The sequence below is a fragment of the Phycodurus eques genome, chromosome 6 (genome assembly GCF_024500275.1).
Source record: "Phycodurus eques isolate BA_2022a chromosome 6, UOR_Pequ_1.1, whole genome shotgun sequence".
In the NCBI taxonomy this organism is placed as follows: domain Eukaryota; kingdom Metazoa; phylum Chordata; class Actinopteri; order Syngnathiformes; family Syngnathidae; genus Phycodurus; species Phycodurus eques.
Window position 1 is genome coordinate 12,119,281 of NC_084530.1, and position 14,316 is coordinate 12,133,596.

The 14,316-nt window shown below is 42.6% G+C and overlaps 1 protein-coding gene across 1 annotated transcript; it reads right to left on the minus strand.

Moving 5' to 3' along the window:
- Positions 1-8,836: 8,836 nt before the first annotated feature.
- klf1 (Kruppel like factor 1 (erythroid)) lies at positions 8,837-12,398 on the minus strand. Its single transcript, XM_061680287.1, has 3 exons — positions 12,191-12,398; positions 9,088-9,877; positions 8,837-9,012 (listed from the first exon to the last, which is right to left on the minus strand). The coding sequence occupies exons 1-3, from the start codon at positions 12,251-12,253 to the stop codon at positions 8,837-8,839; spliced, it is 1,029 nt and encodes a 342-aa protein (XP_061536271.1). The 5' UTR covers positions 12,254-12,398.
- Positions 12,399-14,316: the final 1,918 nt, after the last annotated feature.

Sequence of the window (14,316 nt, forward strand, 5' to 3'; positions counted from 1 at the left end):
TATGTTGTTAAAACCACCAACCCCCAACACTCACTAGACATTCCCTTGGTTACCGTGATATGGTGCCTGCCTAGCAACCAACTCCTTCCTATATGGCTCACGGTGGAGGGGGTCACTCCAGACTAAATGAAAATGGAACACGTTGTGTCTGTTTGTGTGTGTGTGAGTGTGTTTGTGTGTGTGAGAGAGAGACAGAGACACAGAGAGAGAGGATGAATGGATAGATGCATGAAAACATATTGGCTCTAGCTTTTGTTGTGATCTGTGGCAACCTCATCAAGAATTATTTCATAAAGAACAATGTGACACCTGACCATTAAACCTGGAAGAAGAGAACATTGAAGAGAACATTCAAATGGTCTAGTTTTTGCAAATTCACTATTCAAGGAAGACTTTCTACAAGTTGTTGTGTGTGTCTGCAGGATATGTGTTTGGGTCTCCAAAAGTGTTTGATGGAATTGATGTTTTCAAGTTTTTCCCAAGAAAACTTTTATGGAACTTTCTGTCAGATAGACAGAATAGGGGCTTTCTCAAACTGGTCCCATAAAGTTGCAAGCATAGACTCACGGAAGAAAAGTGATGAGGCTTTGAAGGGGCCATGACTGACATGGCCTTAGAAAATAGAACTGTACTTTCAATATTGGGCATTTAAAGGTTGGGCCCAAAGATACTTTTTTCACAGGGCTGTATTTCCAATGGCACCCCTGCATATTGTTAAAGGAACTCTTTATGCTGTGAACATTGGCACATTGGATTTTGGCCCGCACACATTTTTGGCGAAAACAACAAGTTAGCCTGTGACGTCAGCAACAGAAGACAAGTACATTTCTAGCGTGTGTTCTGTGGTGTGATTTTGACCCGTATTGAATCTCTGGATGTTTGTATTAGACAATAACAAGTGAAAATAGTGAGGTTAGATACTTTTGTGTAGGCTTGTTTGGTTAAAATCAATTGCTGTAACCCTTCGTTCCAGAAAGAAGTCGCAAGAGCCATGGAGGTAAGCGCCTGCACATTCATTTCCACTCATATACACGGGTTTTGTCAGCTCAATGTTGTATTGATTGCGTTGCTCACCTTTGAAAAAGAGTTTGGGAAGATGACATCTCACAGGCGTTTCTTTTTAAAGGCTTTTTGTACGGTGGTGGCGTTGTGTGACCGCAGCAGACTTTGATGTGTGTGTGTGTGTGTGTGTGTGTTTGTACCATTTTAATCAATGACACCATAACAATGCAGTTTTTTAGCATATTAGATTCGCGACTGAACATCATTTTGGAGTGCCCTTGTGTTGATGTGAGTGTGCAACAGTATATGATAGCAATATACGGTACAATAACAACTTGAACAAAGCATTGTTTGGAAATTCAAGCAAGAGTTTTTTTATTTCCTGAAAAGTTGTTATTCTGGAGGTGGGGGGGGGGGGATTACCCCCGACAACTATGACATATGAGTAAATATGAGTAAATACTGCCACTTTACAATATGGTACATTCCTTTGTCAACACCTGCTATGCAGTGACGTGACTCCAAGACATGGGGCCGTATCGATTTTTGCAATTAAAAAATGGCCGTTCCCAAGGCAATGAGTCAGCCAGGGCAACCGATTGCGCCAAAATTGAGTTTTATTATTGGAAATGACTGCCAATTTTATTTTTTGGAGCAAAACATACATAGGGATATTGTTAGTGAAGTATAGGTCATCTTGACGCTATAGGTTGGTACAGAATCGCCCAAAACATATCAAAATCATGACGACATTCATTTGACCTTGTCCTGTAATGCCGAGTGGCTCCACCTGGTTGTGCTGTAATGCCCAGGGTTTCCACCAGGTAGCGCAGTAGGTACAGTGATACATTGACTTGACTTTGGCTGTTCTGTTTTTACTCTGCTACTGCTCTGAACCCTTCTTCAACCACGAGTGGGCCAAAGAAAAGAAAAGTCGACAGTGAGTGCTGAGTGACTGGACTATTAAATACTTTTTCATTGAATTCTGGTCAAAGGCTGTATGTCTAATTTGTTAAGAAACCATTGGGTTTTAGAGGAATATGACATCAGCCGTCAATTTTCTACCAACCATGCTGATTATGCTAAGAACCAGTCAACACAGGAACTGATGGCTATGGCTCAGCAGTTACAATCAAGCTCGCAGGCTCAGCAGAACACCTTTATCTGATAAACTGCCATCCAAGATTCAGTCACACGAGACCCTGAAACAGCGCCACGGGAGCTCCAGATGGAACTGATTGAGCTCCAATGTGATACTGTCTTAAAAGAGAAGTTCAACTCTCAAACTGGATGAGTTTTATGCTTCATGAAGCGCAGGCAAATTTCCAAAAATCGGGAAGATGGCACACAGGATGATGGTGGTGTTTGGCTCGACATTTGTGTGTGAACAGACTTTTAGTGTGATGAACACCAACAAAACATCCTACAGATCCCAGCTGAGTGATGAACACCTCATATGTGTTCTGAGAATTGCCACAACAAACCTAACACCAGACTTTGATGCACGTGCAAAAAAATGGTTTTAACACTACGATACCGTATTTGTTTGTTTATTTTTTCAATGTAAGCATCAGTTCCTGGCTTGGCCCGCCTGTCAAATTTTAAAAGTCAATGTGGCCCCTTAGCCAAAACGTTTGCCCACACCTATATGCTATACAGTATTCTTTTTCTGATATCAGATTTGTATTCTCTCAAGTGGTTAATATATTCTGAACTTTCATCCTTCTTCTGCACATTGGCCAATCAGTCTCCTCCAAAGTGGCTTCAAAGATAAAAATAGCTTTTCTTTCTGACGTGGTGGATGACTCATGCAGCGTCTTGCTGCTCTCCCCGTGTCTATGCACCATCGCTCTCTTCTACCTCAATTTCAGTGGCAAGGTTAGTCGAAAACCATGTAATGTACAATGTAATGTTAAAAAGTAGAACTTTTCTAAACAGGTCAGCTGAAAAATGTATATGTGCTATAGGCGATTTACAGTCGTTGTACTGACACCCAGCCTCTGATGATTAACAAAATTAAATCCTAAAATGTTATCCTTCATTGTTAAATTTACATACTGTGCATCCACCCAATTCTATACTGCTTGTCCTCATTAGCTGGATCTTTTCCAGCTGCCTTTGGGTGGGAGGCAGGGTACACCGTGAACTCGTCGGCAACCAGTCGCAGGGCACTTAAGATAAACAGCCATTCACACTCACATTCAGACCTACAGACAATTTCAATGAACCTAACATCCATGGAAGCCGGGGTACCCAGAAAAATCTTACACAAGCATGGGGAGAACATGCAAACTCCACACGAGAAGGTCAGAACTGCGATTCGAACCTGAAATGTCAGTACTTACGAAGCAGACATGCCTCGTACACCAACTACTGTATATATAGCGAAAATAAAAAATAATAATTAACCAGCTTTTTATTCAACTGTTTAATACACACAGAGAAGCGGTGGGAGGAAGTGTTCCAACGAATAACTGCCTGTTTCAGTTCTATTTATTGAGTGTTTTGAATGAATCATTGAATTAGAGAAAAATTCCTTGTGAGCATATCTTTTTTCGGTGTTAAATCCTCATCATCATGATCATTATCAAATGAGTGTTAGTTTCCAAACACTCTAGGAGAGCAGCTGCTGACAGAAGAGCTGCTTGAGTTGAGCCACTTCTTGAGAGAGAGAGCTGCTCTAAGACTTGAGATCGATGTTCTCAGATGGATCCCTCGAAGACGGATTCTGATACTCCTCACTGGACCACACCACCTGACCGTCATCCGGATCCTCTCGTACTCATTAAGCTCAACTCTGGCTACACGCCGTCCAGTGAGTGTACGATCTGACGGTGGAGACATCTCGCTGCCGGTTTCTGGGAGCTTTGAAGCGGAGTTGGTGTGGGAGGCTCCTAAAAGTGTCAGGTGATTTTGGGATGTTTTCATCAGGACTGTCATGTAACCACAAGGGATGGGGACTGTAGGCATGCACAAAGCTCCCTTGGAAAGGATCTAGGACAAGTGGGTTCCAGAAACTCAGGCATGCGTGCATTTAAACTGCACAAAGCAGACACTCCAACCTCATCAGATGGCAACTGAGGCTGTGTCTTTTCACAAATGGCGCTGTGTTGTGATGGGTGGTTGCTGGAGTATGTCTGATATAGGTCTAATGCTTTATCAGAGCCTCACGTTGAGCTGGGAGTCAACTGGATGAGTGTTCTAATAGAAACATCAGAAAAGTCCTTAACTAGGCCATAACGGAACTTGATGGCGAGCAGCTCAGCTCTCAGTAGTCTGAGGACCTGCGTTCGTTTTTCTTCTTCCGCTTTTCCCAATAACCTTCATCTTTCCTCTCTCTTGAAATGAACTGAGAACTGTGTTAGATGGCAAAGCTGACACCCAGGAGGCCTCAGGTCAAAAGCCGAGAGGGGGCGTTGTGACGACTGCACAGAGGCCTGATCGCAAGTCGTGCCCAGACACTCCCACGTCCAACTGAACCACAGGACTGCAGGCTGTGAGGGTTAGGCGTGCAGCGGTGGCATCGCGTGGTGGCAAAAGCAAATACATACGGTCAGGGAGAGATTTTATTTTATTTCATTTATTAAATTTATTTTATTATTGTGGGTGGCTGCTAGCTGCTGCGTTGGGCCCCGTTGATGGCTGCTGCCCCAGGGCTCGCTGGGTGGGTGGTGGGGGGGCGTGGTGGGCGGTGGTCCGGTGCCCCTGCCCCTCCCCTTCGGACCGTTCGGGCTCCGGACCTCCCTGGGTGGTCGGTGGCGTCCCCCTGGTTGGATCCTCTGCTGGACGGGCTCGCTTTAAATATCAAGACTGTCTCACTGTTGTTCTGCTGTGGTTCTCACTCCTACTCCCCTTGTCCACTCTGTCCTAAAATCCTTTTCTGTCTGGCTGAATTTTCAATAAACATCAGAATAATAAAAACAAATCTAAAAATAAGTATAGGGTGTATTTCAAACTCCCCTGTTGCACAGCAAAACTGTTCCAGCACAAAGGCATACAGATCCACCATTCTGCAAGGCCATGCAGCTGAACAGGACAGGTTTAAAAAATAATAATAATTTTTACAAGGTTGGGAAAAAGTCAACAAAGTTAATGTTCTACTAGTTACTAGTACTTCGTAGATTTTTTTAGGCGACTGTACTTTACTTGAGTATTTATTTACCGATATCTGTACTTTCTACTCCTTTTGTTCTTTGACCAAAATAGGCTCGTTACTTTTGTCACCCTCTGTGCATGAGGCTATGATGGAAAAAGAGACATAAATAGAGAGGTAAAGTCAACCAAGGTTGATTGATTAATTGATTGATTGAGCTCTTGGGGACTTCTAAGGCGGAAAAGAAACCAGGAACAGCAGTGACATGGAGGAACGTGTTACATTCCTCCATGATGACGCAACAGATTTGAGCATATATATATATATATGTGTGTGTGTACGTATATAGCCTAGTGGTTCGCACATCTGCCTCACATTCGAGAGGCCCTGAGTTCGACTCTGTTCAGGCTCTCCTGTGTTGAGTTTTGCATGTTCTTCCTGTGCTTGTGTGGGTTTTCTCTGCGTACTCCCGTTCCCTCCCACATCCCCGAAACATGTATGTTAGGTTGAATGAAAACTCTAAATTGCACATTGGCATAAATGTGATGTTGAATGGTTGTTTGTCTATACGTGCCCTGCAATTGGCTGACGACCTGTCCCAAGTCAGTGGGCTCCAGCTCACCCATGACCCTAATGAGACAAGGGATGTTTGGATATTTTCTACAATATTTGCACGAATGGGGCTCTAACAATGAATCGCGCAAATAAACTTTTGCTCAAACATCTCATATTGACTGTGTTCTCATGCAATTCTGTGTGTGTGTGTGTGTGTGTGTGTGTGTGATAGATGATCTCCAAAGATGAGATGGTGACCTGCGTTTTCAACATTAGAAACATCCATCCATCCATTCATTGTCGACAATTCTACACAATGAAAGGGCTCAAGACAGAAAAGCTTCCATCATTTCCAATCATTTCCATATGGAATCTTATCAAGCATATACCCGAGTCTTCAGCCCACAAAGCCAACAAGTAAATGATTTACATTACATATAACATACACTGGGTAGTGGTATTTCAGGTAAAAATGATCTTTATTAGACTATGACAATGAAAGCAATAATCAAGACTTTTAAAGCACATGTAAATGTAAAAAAGCAATAAGAAAAGTACATAATATCTAGCATATAAAATGTCAATAAATATGTAGGTCACTTGACAAAAGATACACAGACACCGTGCATTTTTTTCCCCCCTTCAGTCTAGATCCTTCCAGACAAACACACGACTACACACCCCCAAGTTAAATTGTTAATCAAATAATTACAATCTCAACAACTGTAGTGGAAGGAAAAATGGAAGGAATTGAGCGAAATAGAACAAAGATATCATCTCAACTGTGGTCAAGACTTTGTGAGTGCCTAATCTTAAAACCTACTCACCTTTCAGTAGATCTTGTGTTAGTGTTCAAGTTTACTGTCTACATGCACCGTATGTGAACAGTGTTTGCTCATGTTGGGTTGCCTACTGGGCCATCATCTATGAGCTTAGCTCATTTTTCACATGATATTAAGAATTTGTCAGTTTAGTTAGTTTTAGAATCATAAACAGATTGCCGCTTCAATACGAGACTCTGCATTTAGCCATGAAGAATATTTGAATAAAAAAAAAATAATAATAATAACATTCTCCTATCTTCAATAATAAAGTACTTCTGCTATTTATCACAGGAAATGTACAGGCTACAAAAATCTGAAAATAACATTATCAAAGCGGAAATATTATTCTAGCAACAACACAATTTTAAGCCATTTTGCAATAGACGGCATTGCAAGAGTCATTGTCTTGTCAACCAGCCATTTTATCAAAGACAATGACATTGACATTCAGCAACATAATGGAAACTACCCTTTGACGAAACAAACAGCTCACACTTACTGGCCATCACATTAGCCACACATATCTGTACATATCTGAAAGAATTATGTCCTTACCAAGATATTAACAACGCTCAGCTTAAAGCGACACTGTCAGGGAGGTATTCATTTATCAAATGTTTTATTTTTATTATTGTTGTAAAATTACAGTGGGGTTGAACTACACTGCAACATACTGGGAGATGTTTGGAATATATTGCCTGGTTCATGTGGCTAAATAAGGTAATACTGTCGTAGAAATGCTTCCCAGTATGATGCAATACAGTTTGATTTTTGTAGAACATCGGTTATTCGCTGATAAAGTTGGCGTCAAGCCATGAATAATGGAAACATTGTGTTTTGGCGCCATCTTGTGGCAACGTCATAAAACTTCGGCCTTGGAGACGGAAAAAAATTGGGAGCAAATTATTGCCGCCGTACATGCGGCAATAATTTGCGGGCATCTTTTCTAAATCAATTCATGTGTACAGTGGGTACGGAAAGTATTCAGACCCCCTTACATTTGTCACTCTTTGTTATATTGCGGCCATTTGTTCAAATAATTTAAGTTCGTTTGTTTCCTCATTAATGTACACACAGCACCCCCATATTGACAGAAAAAAACGGAATTGTTGAAATTTTTGCAGATTTATTATAAAAGAAAAACTGAAATATCACACAGCCATAAGTATTCAGACCCTTTGCTCAGTATTTAGTAGAAGCACCCTTTTAAGCTATTACACCCATGAGTCTTTTTGGGAATGATGCAACAAATTTTTCGCACCTGGATTTGGGGATCATCTGCCATTCCTCCTTGCAGATCCTCTCCAGTTCTGTCAGGTTGGATGGTGAACGTTGGTGGGCAGCCATTTTCTAGAACTTTCTCGCATCTCCCGACTGCATCTTTGGAGGTCAGCCACAATGATCTTTGGGTTCTTCTTTACGTCTCTCACCAAGGCTCTTCTCCCCTGATTGCTCAGTTAGGCCGGACGGCCAGCTCTAGGAAGGCTTCTGATCATCTCAAACGTCTTCCATTTCAGGATTATGGAGGCCACTGTGCTCTTAGGAACCTTAAGTGCAGCAGAATTGGCCAGATCTGTGCCTTGACACAATTCTGTCCCTGAGCTCTTCAGGCAGTTCCTTTGACCTCATGATTCTCATTTGCTCTGACATGGACTGAGAGCTGTAAGGTCTTATATAGACAGGTGTGTGGCTTTCCTAAGCAAGTCCAAACAGTATAATCAAACACAGCTGGACTCCAATGAAGGTGTAGCACCATCTCAAGGATGATCAGAAGAAATGGACGGCACCGGAGTTAAATATAGTGTCACAGCAAAGGGTCTGAATACTTATGGCTGTGTGATATTTCAGTTTTTCTTTTTTAATAAATCTGCAAAAAAATTCAACAATTACATTTTTTTTCTGTCAATATGGGGTGCTGTGTGTACATTAATGAGGAAAAAAATTAACTTAAATGATTTTAACAAATGGCTGCAATATAACAAAGAGTGAAAAATTTAAGGGGGTCTGAAAACTTTCCGTACCCACTGTAAGTCTCGTTTTTAAGGTGAATGTAAAATTAGCTTGAAAGGATATTCAATAATTTTGGGAACATAGTTTGTTGTATATTTACAGTATGAACTGTTAGAACAGGTAATTATAAACCTCTTGGGTAAGTGTAAATTGTTCCCCCTCACAAAATAAAGGTTTAGAATTCCTTAAATGAATAGTTTAAACTGCAGAGCATTGACAGTACTGTTTAAAATTTAGCCTTATTATCTTTGCATAGGCAGAATTGTTGGCAAAGCGCCTGTATTGGATTTCAATTGAGATATGTACCAAATGAAATGGCCACTCAGTGTGTCTCTGGACGCCATCCTGAGGATCAGGTGTGTCTCTTCATGTGCAGAGCTAGGTGGTCAGAGCGGGAGAAGGCCCTCTTACAGAGCGCACATTCGTAGGGTTTTTGGCCCGTGTGCTTGCGGTAGTGACGCGTCAGCTCATCAGAGCGGGCGAACTTCCAGGTGCAGCCTTCCCATGAGCAATGGTAAGGCTTTTCCCCTGGAAAAGTATCAAACATGTGATAATAGCCAAGAAAGTCATGTTAAGGCGCTGTGACTGAGCCATTGGGCTTACCTGTGTGTGTGCGAAGGTGAGCTTTAAGGTGCGAGCTCTTGGTGTAGGTTTTGCTGCAGCCTGGGTATTCACAGCTGTGGATGGCAGGCTTCTTTTTCCCGGTAGACCTTCGCCCGCGCTTCCCCTCCACCCCGCCAGGGGGCAGCTCCGGTTTGACCATCTGTTGCTGTAGGGCCAAACGACCACTGGCCTGGCCGTGCGTGTAGTCACAGAAAAGGCTGGCACTGTGGGAGAAGTGAGAGGGGTAGTTGTAGTGTCGAGTGTCGGAGGTCGCAGCTTGGAGTGGGATGAACCTGCCGTCGGGGAAAGCCACCAAAGAAGGATGCTGTGGGGGGTAATACGGATTGAATTCCCAGGATGTGACCTCACTTAGGCTCCCTGAGCTTTGTCTTTCCTGGGAGAACCCAAACTGGTCTACATGATTGGTAGCTGACATTCGACCGGCTGGGTCATTATTGTAACCTTGGTGATACACATGTGGCTGGAACGATGCTGTCGGGGACATAAACTCGGCCATGAGACTAACGTCCATCTGTTCCTGACCCGTTTGGTCCTTAAGCATGCCTGAATCATGATACACTCGGTCTTGGTTCAGCTGTCGTTGGATCCTGTCATCACTACGGTCCAGGGAAGGGCTGAGGTTCGGCGAGGGGCTGCTCCACTCGGACAGCAGCAGCTCGATGTCCCAGGAAGCCTGGCTCTCGTCGTCCAGAAGCTCCCCGCTCATTTCCTGGGAAAGATGAAGCTGCTCGGGGCCCAGCGGTGGCGACCCGTCCTCAGACCTCCACACCTATGATGTTTGGGAAGAAAGGTTTTAACAAACAAGTGGGGGGGGGGGATTGGATGGAAAGCAAGAACTTAAGAATTGTTGACACCTGAATTATAAGTTTGCTTCATTTTGTTGTCTGAGTTCAACAACAAGCCTGCTAGTAGGGGCCCCATTCGGGAGATTCCTTCTTCGTGGGTGTCCAGTTGTGTCGGTGATATGGACCATTACCAGCTGTCTTCTCCCCCCCCCCCCCCCCCCCCCCCCCCCCCCCCCCCTTCATCTAGGGGCCGTAAAATTGCCTGGGTTGCTTACCGTGTAGCAGCGTCTCTGCAGTCAGTGGAAACTCACTGGTGCATTCGGGGCTGTGGGTGCAGTGACCCACCAGATGTAGGAGTCACAGCTGTCTTTCTTTTCAATGTGTAGCTTTCATACTGGAGAAGTGATGCATTTGCAAAATTCACATTGTCACTCATGTGTAGAGGTACATTCACCGGTCTTCTGTGCAGGCAGCGTTCCCACTTAGTGAGCGTTTAAATGCAAGTGTGAATGTTTTTTCAGTCTTTATATGTGCCCTGTGATTCATTGGCAACCAGTCCAGGGTGTAGTCTGCCTATCGCCCAAAGTCAGCTCGGATAGGCTTCAGCTCGCCGCAACCCTGAACAGGTTAAGTGGTATCGAAAATAGACGGATGGACGTTGAGGGGCGACTACCCGGCCGTATGTCGCCGCTGCATGGTGAGGAGGGACCTTGCTTGGTGGACACACTGGGTCTAACAAAATCGCCAAGTCCAATAGTTGCATTTTGTCCAATGGTGGACTCAAAAGACGTCCATCCAACAATATATGCGACCAACTCATTCGTAATGCGATCGAAGTGCGTTCCAAAGGGATCAAGTGTATATCAAATTGAGGTCCAATGTGTACAAAGTGCGAGGTGTGGTCAACAAAATCGAGGCTTTATTTAAAGATCTATTTAAAAGCTGTTCCATGGTATAGTGGATAGCACATCTGCCACACAGTTCTGAGGTTCTGGGTTCGAATCGCAGCATCGGCCTTTCTATGCGGAGTTCGCATGTTCCCCCCTACTTGGATAGGTTTTTACTTCCTCCACATTCTAAATACATGCATGGTAGATTAATCGAAGACTTTGTTTTCCCCATAGGTGTGCATGGTGGTTTGTCCAGGGTGTACCCCACCTCTCAGCCAAAATCAGCTGGGATAGACCTTCCTCTCACCCGCACTGTAGAAAATGGATAGATGGATGCATGGATGGATGGATTGTGTGAAATGACATCATTCATGCCCATACGAACTCATCCTAGCAACAAGTGACCATGCAAATGCAGGACGTGCCGTGACATTAGATTAGCAATGCTATGATAACGATATATGATATATCACTGAATTCTTACCGAGTAAAGCTGAGACCTCCGCCAAGGCCGAGCAATTTACACATTTGACTGTTGTCTTTGTATTTGCTTACCCATCTGTTAATAAGTTAGCATGCTAGTTTCTGGTTCATGCAGGAGGGCAAACAGACAGGCGGTACCAGTATTCTGGACAATTGGACACGTCTCATGATGACCAACTGCCTAACACAGTGACAAGAAATTCCTGCATCAATAATGAATTTTTGGTGTAATCCTGCTTATTGTAGCTGCTCTACTATGATTGTACTGCACTGTCCAAATAACCACTGTGAAAAGGTCATTGACGCAACCTACTGTAGATGAGACTCATGCACAGTACCTACTGTGCATTTTTAATCATACATGTAAGTTCATATGTGGTATTTAACAGTTAATAACTTTTTTTGATGTTGTTGTTCTCTGGGGAATTTGATAACATTTCAGTTGAAAGGCAAATCCGAATTTAACGCTACTGATGTCAGCAGGCAGCATGTCACACGACCCGGTGAGGCGAATCGTGTGCTCATTGGTGCACATTTCAACTTTTAAGAAGTCCTTCATGTCCTGTTCAATGGCCCGCTTGACTGCTTGGTCAGTAGCTTGATGTTGTTGTTCTCTGGGGAATTTGATAACATTTCAGCTGAAAGGCAAATCCGAATTTAACGCTACTGATGTCAGCAGGCAGCATGTCACACGACCCGGTGAGGCGAATCTTGTGCTCATTGGTGCACATTTCAACTTTTAAGAAGTCCTTCATGCCCTGTTCAATGGCCCACCTGACTGCTTGGTCAGTAGCTGAGCATTATTTCAAGAATAATCACATGTTCAACATTACACCCTACTTTCTTTCTAGCCCACTAGATTAGTGCTGACTCTTTCCCGGCGTTATGTGTAAGTATAACAAGTGAAGTCCAAACAACACTTACATTAATGTCAGAGAGGTTTGAGAAGGAGCTGAAGGAAGGGAGCACAGCCTCGGTGGCAGCCATGAAGCACTTGGATACAAAGCCAGACAATAATCAGCAGTAGTCAGGTTTTTTGTTTTGTTTTGTTTTGAATCTTCTTTGCCTTAATATCCTCTTGTCCCTCAGGTAAACGACAGTCACTCACAGGCTCGCCAAGCTGCTCATGACAGTTACAGTTCACAAAAGTGACTTGAGAAACAGTTTGTTCAAGATGCCCCCTTTGCACCATTCCTCTGCGCTATCTTTCCCTCCTCACGCTTGTCTATCTCTGTCAGCTGGGACTCAAACTTCAAATCTCTCTTTTTCATGTCGCTTTGGACCGTTAGGAGGTGGAGCGCTGCCTCAAGATTTTCAATCGCCCCAAAAAATGTCTTAGAATTTTGTATCTACACTACCTGTGCTGTGCGATCAAGATGCTTGGATGTGGCCCAATCACAAATTAATTGCAGATCCAGTAAACCCAAATTAATCAAGTTTTGAGTGAGTTATAATTTAATTTACTTTTCGATGCAAATGACAACAAAATAGTCAGAAGTTATGTTGCAATATTAGTAAATAATACCCTTTATCGATAAAGTACATGTATAGCCAATGTGTTTAATTTATACTTGATAAGAATGCGCAATCGACATTATGCTATACCAGGACCCTGTTGAAGAATGCAAAAGATAATATTTTCTCAAAATTGGGTAATGCATCATTTTCAAATGCTGAATAATTTTCGTGACTATCTCTTATCACATCTGACACCAAAAGATATTCAACAAAGTTTAATTCAATTGCCCACGGTATGAATAATTAGGCTTAACTGAATAAAATGGATTACTGGTGCCAATATAAAAGCCTACTTTGTCTTTCAAGTGCAAAAGTTATCCAAAGACTCAATTTCCTTTACGTATCAATGTGTTACATCAACTCCATTATTTTATTTTTTCACATCCTGTAGTACTGGCGTCCCAATACTTATTTGCGTCATGTCAAAATAAACACACAAAAAAATATGAACAACTAGCCTTTGTCAATGATCTTTCTTATCACATCCACAGTAGGATATTATTGAAGAGGTAATACGTTGTTTCAAATTCATGCAAACATTGGTAACTATAAGATTACCGGCAATGCATGATTTGGCACACAGTAGTGCATGGTGAACATCGTGCGCATTTCACGCACAAAATGTGGTCTGTTAATCGTCTTGAATTCCCAAATATTTATATCGTCGTCTAATTGTGGAACAAGTAAATAGACAGCCAATTCATAAGATCTAACAATAACAATAACATTGAACACACACAGAGGTCACGTATAGCTCTGACTTCTGAGAAGAAGTGTGTATGAAAGGTGATTATATTGTAGTTAGTATTTATCTGCTGACAGACAGCTGCCTCTGCACAGATAATTCATGACCAGCCCATCACTGATAAAGACTCACTCTCTCTCCCCCGGTTGACGGCTGCACAGACATCATCTTCAAAATGCAAAACTTGTGGTTGTCAGGCTCGCTTAACATCTTCATTCCAGGAAAAGGAGAACATTCTGAAGATCATTTATGCTTCCTTATTATAATAATTGTGCTTTTTGAGGCAGGAATAAAAGTGCATTTGGAGAAATTGTGTTAAAACCTTCATGCATTCATATATAGCAGGGGTGTGGAAATTATTTTCCTATCAATGGCCATTTTGGTATTCGTAAAGGACCATACTAAGTTTATGAAATGAAAAAGAAAGTTGTTCATTATTCTGCATATTATGCTGAGCATTTTGGGGTTAAATGTGTTGGGCAGACGTCTGCCTCACAGTTGAGAGGTCTTGCGTTTGTGTCTCAGCTCAGGCCCTCTGTCTGGAGTTTGCAGGTTCGGCTTCCTCCGATATTCCAAAAACATGCATGTCAGCACAATTGAAGACCCCAAGAGGCTTGTTAGGCCTATTTTAGGGGGGCTTAAGACTGAAATAACACTACAAATCTAATAGTGACTTTGAACGTATACATATACCCAATGTTGTAGTTTTTTTTAAATTTGTCCAAAAAAATAAATAAAAGCTTTTTCTCAGTCTTTGTTAGCTGTTATGTAATTTTGTGCTCGCACG

What these genes read in the sequence shown, in the direction of transcription:
- klf1 (XM_061680287.1), bottom strand. Translation starts at nt 12,253, where the DNA reads ATGGCTGCCACCGAGGCTGTGCTCCCTTCCTTCAGCTCCTTCTCAAAC. An exon ending in CAAACCTCTCTGACATTAAT is followed by an intron (nt 9,878 to 12,190) that starts GTAAGTGTTGTT and finishes CAAACATCATAG; the next exon opens with GTGTGGAGGTCTGAGGACGG. An exon ending in TCACCTTCGCACACACACAG is followed by an intron (nt 9,013 to 9,087) that starts GTAAGCCCAATG and finishes ATACTTTTCCAG; the next exon opens with GGGAAAAGCCTTACCATTGC.